At 48.7% G+C, this 6,816-nt stretch overlaps 1 protein-coding gene and 1 long non-coding RNA gene across 2 annotated transcripts in view; one reads left to right on the forward strand and one right to left on the reverse strand.

Annotated features, from left to right (window-relative positions):
- LOC118670858 overlaps positions 1 to 2,146 on the forward strand; it is a 37,344-nt gene extending 35,198 nt beyond the window's left edge. Inside the window, exon 3 of the long non-coding RNA XR_004972483.1 lies at positions 1,062 to 2,146. This is a non-coding gene — a long non-coding RNA (uncharacterized LOC118670858). The remainder of the gene's footprint in view (positions 1 to 1,061) is intronic.
- Positions 671 to 5,342, reverse strand: PENK (proenkephalin). The gene is made up of 4 exons (XM_036338283.1): positions 5,136 to 5,342; positions 4,994 to 5,050; positions 4,385 to 4,525; positions 671 to 1,680 (listed from the first exon to the last, which is right to left on the reverse strand). The coding sequence occupies exons 3-4, from the start codon at positions 4,520 to 4,522 to the stop codon at positions 1,021 to 1,023; spliced, it is 798 nt and encodes a 265-aa protein (XP_036194176.1). The 5' UTR covers positions 4,523 to 4,525; positions 4,994 to 5,050; positions 5,136 to 5,342; the 3' UTR covers positions 671 to 1,020.
- Between the last annotated feature and the right edge of the window lie 1,474 nt (positions 5,343 to 6,816).

A 6,816-nucleotide genomic window follows, 5' to 3' on the forward strand; every position in this document is an offset into this window, starting at 1 on the left:
ACATCCATAATACCTTTCCCAGGGACCCGTCACTAAATCTCTTCATTCAATACTTTATTCATTCAGCAGATATTGGAGCACCCACTGTGGTTGTGGTGGAGGGGTGTATAATAATGAATGGTATATGGTTTCGAGCTCTTCCAATTCTTGGTAGTGATGTGGATGAGCAATAGGGAATTAGAGCGAGAAAGACATTGCTTGGGAGCAAGAAGTTTGGGCTCTTAATTCTCTTTCTGTCCTTCAGCTGCTGGGGAAGCTCGCACCAACTACTTAACCTTTCTGGTCTTCACTGTCATTCAAATGGGGCTAAATTATCTTTAATTTTTTTTTTTTATTAACTTCTAAAATACTTCGCTGAAGAGGAGAGACATACACATCTGGATGTTAATTCAGATTTTCTTATATATGAGGGCATAGCTAGTTTCTTTTTCAGGCTTTGGTTTTCTTCACGCATCTGATTTCCAGATATGAGAGTGGAAATACATTTTATTTTGCTCTAATGTGTTTACTCATCTACGATCACATACATACGGTATTAAATGAAAACTGTTTTGCAGCCACCCTTGTAGGAAGAGAAGGAGGCCAGTGGTGACTCTGTCGAAAGCAGATGGTTTCACTGTCTCTGAGTTTAAGATTCACTGTTGAAACCCAAAGGTGAATGAGGGCCTTGGAGAAGAAGAGACTTGCAAGTGTGTTATGCATTCAGGGTAATGGGTTTATTAGATGCATAAACAAGTAAGCATTTATTGGCGTGTTGTCAAAAATAATGGACAAGGTGACAAAAAACTATTTTAGCACAGAAACAAGACAGCTGCCACAGACCAATACTGAGCTTACAGACTCTCAAAAGATCACAGAACCTGAAAAGAGAGCTTTCAGGTCGTGTAGGTATTCAGACAATCAAGTCAGCTATATAATGCAGGCAACACATGGCAACAGAACACGATTAGCGAGGCAGTCTCTCACTGGGGGATGGAGGAAGGCTTGCTGGGGCCCCGGGGTCGCTGATGGGAAAGGGCATTAAAACCTCATAAATCCTCCATATCGTTTCTCCATTTCAGGAACTTCGTTGGAGTAACTTTCACCTTCTTCGTTGGAGGGCAGAGAATCGGCGAAGCGCTTCAGGAAGCCCCCGTACCTCTTCTGGTAGTCCATCCACCACTCCGGGCGGCCCACTCTTCTCATGAAGCCCCCGTAGCGCTTCTGCAGCTCCCTGGCTTCGTCTTCCAGCTGGGGGCTCCTCTTCAGGCCTCTCATGAAGCCCCCATATCTCTTGCTCACTTCTTCATCCCCGGCCTCTTGGTGGGGGCTGCCCTCTCGGTTGTCCCCTGTGCCCAGCAGCTCTTTCAGGGGGTCTAAGGAATTGCCCAGAGTGCCACCCTCGCCTGCATCCTTCTTCATGAAGCCTCCATACCTTTTGGCAAGGGTCTCACCTCCCTCGGCCTCCTCTTCTGGCTCCAGAGGAGAAAGCTCATCGGTTTTCTTCATGAAGCCTCCATACCTTTTCATGAAGCCCCCGTACTTCTTGGCCAGCACATGGCTCTCCTCGGGCCGGCTGCTTTCTCTGAGGGCGCTGGTGCCCTCTGGAGGGAGCTCCAGCGTGGACAGCTGCAGCAGCTCCTTGCAGGCGTCCCAGGTTTTGAGAGAAGGCAGCTTCCCTTCACACTCCAGGGTGCAAGCCTGGGGAGGAGAATTCGATTTGAGAATAAAAAGAGGCTTTTCTGATTTTGTGAAGTGAACAGATTGGTGTGGACCACAACGTATTTACTTCAAGATGAGCACTCCCATAATAATCTCCATTTTCTTATTAAAACTTTTCATCACACTCAATAGGCAAATCAAAGGGAAATGGATTTAGAAAAATTGTGGAGAATGAATTGAAACAAATGAGAAATTTTCTTTGAATTTTATCAGGATATATATATCGGGCCACTTCAATACCGTAAAAGGTTTTTTTCACCCAATTTTAACCTAGATTGACTGCCTGCACAATCTAATTTCACGGGATAAATTTTCACTGTTGATTTCATTTCATTTGAGCTTTTTCTAATCAAAAGGGAGAAATTTCTGTTTACCTAATTAGGGACATTATCCGAAAATTCCTTTTATCTTCTTGTCGTACACAAAATAAATACCAATGACATGAGGTTTCTTTATTTTCTTTTGTTAATATTTTACCTGCAATGGTATCCAATATTCCTGCAAACATTTTCTATCTTAGAAATATAACCAATTTAAAATAGGTTTAAAAAAAGACTTTCTAAAAATTCAATTTAAATCCTATGAATTATTTGGATTATGACATACTGATTTGGTGAAAGTAGAGGTTTTGCTTTTCTTCCCCCTGAATTGATTAAAACTGAGTTAATCATCTTGAACCAAATATTTGTAGGTATGAGATCACATATGAAATTATAAACATGCTAATGTTTATTCATATTATTTTTCTTAACATTTAGTTGCTGATGTATAGGAAAAGGTGTATTACTGCAACAAAATTCTTTAGGATACATATTTAATCAACTTTTAATGACTGTTTTGTGTCTAAGAAAATTAAAAATATATACATATAAAAACCTAAAGATGATCTGATTAAAGTGATCCTGTTTATTTTTATATCTGATTAAGAAATAAAAATGTTATTAAGAACTTAAGATGTTCAGGTGTCAATATTTTTATTCTAAAATATAATTTAAATGATTTCTTTACCAAAACTTAATGTTGAATATTTTGTACACTATTACCAAAATGCTTCTTAATGTTAGGATTTCTTAAAACACAAGTAATGATAATCACAATAACAGATTCATATTTTTAAAAGTAATGTGAATTTATATGCTCCTATATATGTCTATGCGCTTTTTGCTATATTTGTCACACTCTGTGTTCTATGGTCAAGGTCATATTAGAGGATAAATTCAATTTGGACATTCAATCATAATATGCCCATGAATATTTGCATCTGCCACAGAACCAAGCACGAGTGTCTTTCACGCGGTAGAAGGGCAATAAATATCTGTTATATTGGTTTTACTCCATGGTGTTGGTTAGGAAATCGCATTTCTCATATGTGTTTTTGCATCCAAGGCAAAACTCCATTACCACTGCGATTCTAACAATATAGTAATTGACAAAGCCTTTGTCAGAGATAAAATAACAATCTAAAATGTAAGTTCCCATACAAAACAAATCAGTTAAACCAAAAACAATTAGAAGAAAAAAGATGGATGAAGGTATTTTTATCCCCAATTAAGAGGCAATGTTTTTCTTGTAGTTTAATTATAAAGCCCCACTATATGTCTTCTCTTTAAGGCCATGTTAGCACATGCACATATCAAAGGAAGTGAATCAGGTAATTCAAATGAAACAAACCTTTAACCTGAATTAGAAACCTTGGATTTTGTGGAATACTTCCCTGAGATTGTTGTCCCTATTTTATGCATCTACATAGCAAAATGTCTTCAAAGGCTCCAGTGGGGAGCTTGACTCCTCGGATGAATACCTGATTCTTTACTGAGCTGTTGAAGTCATCACAGAATTTCAACAAATCGAGGAGTGCAAATGGATCCCAGGGGAGCTGGTTAAAATGAAGCTGCCCGGGTCCCACATCCGGAGATTTGGATCTGTAGAGCATGGTGGTGATTCAAGAGCACCTGGACTATGATTAGAATAAGAGCTCATTTGTCCTCAGCTCCACCCCCACCCCAAGGCCCAGTGGAGTCCTTTTCTTTTCTTTGTTGCCACCTCTCTGGACACTGGCCATCTCTCCTGTGCCTTTTCCATAGGCACATCAAACTGTTGTCTTAGTAGGTTTTACAAAAGAACATTCAAGACATGACACAGTTGAATTCCACCGTCACTTGTACTTGAGACTTTTGCCAATTTCTTTCTCTCCTCTGCTCTCCTCTCCCTCCCCCTTAGATCTTTGAAGGTAAAGGGCTTGAGGGACCCCTGGTTTACTGGGCTAGAGAAATGAAATACATAAAAAGGCGACAAAAATGTCACTAATAAAAAAATGACATTACCTGCAGGCAGGATGAGAGGATGGTGGTGTGTGGAAGGGTCCCTTAGTGGGATGGTAGGAGTTGGGGTGACTGAGCATCTTCCTTGGGACAGGTGAGGTGACAACGCAGTGCTCTCCAAGGTGCTGAAGAGAGCACATCGGGGCTCCCATATCCCCCAGGTGAAAACAAACTTGGTTTGTGTGGGGACATGGCCACCCTTACCGGTCCCTAGGTAGTCGTGGGTCCCCGAAGCTGAGAGCTAGAGCGGGACCTGGGTCAGCGTACAGGGGAACAGTCGAGACACCGAAGTCACCAGAGACCGCGACCGATTGCCATCAGAGGACGCACCGTGCGGTGGCCGCTACCGCGCTAACACTCACCAGCGGGTCGATGTCGGTGGAGCGCGCCAGGAGGTAGCTGCACGTGGCGCAATCCTGGCTGCATTCCGCCCGCACGGTCGCCAGGAGCGCGGGGCTGAGCGCAAGCAGCCAGGTGCAGAGGGTCAGGAACCGCGCCATGGGCTGCGGGGAGAGAGGGACGCGAACTCCGAGCCTGCCCGAAAGCAAGCGGTCCCCTCGGAGAGACCCTCGCCGGGACAGTCCCAGCCGGGAGTTTGTGGGACTAGCGAGTAAGAGATCCTAGGGGCACTCTCGCCTGGGACCCCGCCTGCCCGGCCGATGCGGGTTTGAGAGGCCCCGGGACATCTCAGATGACCTCCCGGTGCCCAGGTTGGCACGGTCACCCCAGCCCGGGGCTGCTCTGAGCACTTGGCTCTCTTACTGGGCGCATGCTGCTCCGGGCAAAATTCTGCAGGGGAAAAGCCAAGACCAAATGCTCGAAAGCGGGAGCCTGGGGAGGCCTGACATTGACCCGGGTCACAAACAGGAAGACGGTTGGGAACCCCATGCAATGAGACGCGGAATGAAACCCAGCAGGCAGACGGCCCCAAGGGCGCGCGGTCAAGGAGCGCTCTGGCCAAGTTCACTCACGTTGACGCTGTTCAGATGGCGCAGCTTGGTCGGAGAAGCGGAGTCCCAGCCACGACACTAGAAGGGAGAGGAGAAGGCAGGTGTCAGGGGCAGGGGGCGCGGGGGAGACGCGGCCCGGGGCGCGGGCAGGCGCCGGTCTCACCGTCGCGGTGGTCAGTGTCGCCTCGGGGCCGCGGGCTGGACTGCAGGTGTCGGAGCGCCTGCCTCGCCTCCCCTCGCCGTCCCCGGGCTGGCGGCGGCTGCAGCCACTTTATAATTAGCCCCAAACCGAAGGAGGGGAGCGCGCCCCAATCGCCGGCGGGCTGCAGCTGACGCAGGCCCTACGCCACCCCCGCCGACGCCGTCGCGGGAGGGGTCCGTCCGGGCGCGTGCTCCCGGCTCCCCCGGGGGAGGGGGCGGTGTGAGAGGGCGCTTGCTGCTCCCCTCACGGCCCGGTGACAAACGAAGGTAATTAGGAAATTGGGGAAGACAGGGGGAGGAGATCAAGTCCCCGCAAGGAAGGGCACTGGAATTGCACTCCCGGGGGTGCGGGCTCCAGAGAGAGCACCAAGGTGGGGCGTTAGGAATGGCAGAGGGACCGGCTTTGGTTTCTAGAATGTCCTGGAGACCCTCCGAGCTAGTGAACCTGCCCCCCTCCTTTGCCTCCTCCTGGGGCGCCCTCGCCGCCGCCGCGGGCACTAAGTACAACCGTCCTCCTTTATGCACCCGTGTGTCCCTGCATTAAGCTCCGAGGTCCTTGTGGTACCGTCTAACAGCGTCAGACGCACACAGTAGGTGCGCAGTTAATGGCTAAAGGAAGGGATGATGGAAAATTTCCGGGAATCTGAAAATCTCAAGACTGAGCTTTCCCCCCTTTCGCGTTAGTGAGACCGCCTGCCAAGCGTGGACGCAGTAAAGCCTAACCTTCTGGAACGGAGGACGTCAGGGAACAGGGAAACGGCATGCGCTCCTGCCACTGGGGGTGGCGGGGGGGGGGGCGCCTTTACTCAGCGTCCCAGGCAGTCTTCCAAGTTGGGGACTGCTCACTGCCTCAAGTGCGGGGCCCGAGGTGTCCCTGTGAGAGTTTGACCAGTAAGAGGGGGTGCCGGGGCGGGTGTGATATCATCGCGCCAGGATTGGAGTGTTCTGGGAGGGATGAGGGACGCGGTACCCCGGGCATCCAGGGCCTGGGGCGCGCACATCCTCTTGGCCGGGAGCGGGTTGAGAGCCAACGGTGGAGGCGGGTTGTCCACTGAGACCCGCTCCGCCACTTCCGACCTAGCTCGACGGAATATTGCCAAGAGGCAAATTATTTATCTTGTCTAAGATCTCAGTTTTCCCTTTTGGAAATGGGAACAAAGGTAATGTGCCGGAGATACGTAAATGAAATAATTACGTAAATTACACATTTAGCTGTGTTCCTGGCACATAGCAAGCCCTAAAAAGGTGTCACCAATAATGTGTCATCTACCTACCTTCCGGTTTGTCTATCATTTACCATCATGCATCTGTTTATCCATCCATCCATCCATCCATCCATCCACCCATCCATCCATCTTTGTATCTATCTATCCTTCCTGGCCCTGGAGAGAAACCACAGACAGTACCAGAGCCCAGACATAGAGAAAGGGTCTCAGGGTTTCCCAGCCAGAAGCGCCGTCTGCAAAGGACTGACCAGGACTTCAACCTCCCCGGGGACCAGCTCGGGTCGCTCTGTATTTCTCATTTCGGTCGCTAGAGGGCAGCGCTCTCCTGCGGAGGTTCGGGTGCGCCTGGGAAGGGGGGTCTCGGCATCAGCATGCGGGCTCCGGACAGGAACCCGGGGTGGCCACGGAGCCCCAAAG

Source organism: Myotis myotis, unplaced genomic scaffold (genome assembly GCF_014108235.1).
Source record: "Myotis myotis isolate mMyoMyo1 unplaced genomic scaffold, mMyoMyo1.p scaffold_m19_p_16, whole genome shotgun sequence".
Classification (NCBI taxonomy): Eukaryota; Metazoa; Chordata; class Mammalia; order Chiroptera; family Vespertilionidae; genus Myotis; species Myotis myotis.

Coding starts and splice junctions, on each gene's coding strand:
- PENK (XM_036338283.1), bottom strand. CDS start 4,522: ATGGCGCGGTTCCTGACCCTCTGCACCTGGCTGCTTGCGCTCAGCCCC. Junction 1,681..4,384: donor CCACCGACATCGACCCGCTG/GTGAGTGTTAGC, acceptor TCTCCTCCCCAG/GCTTGCACCCTGGAGTGTGA.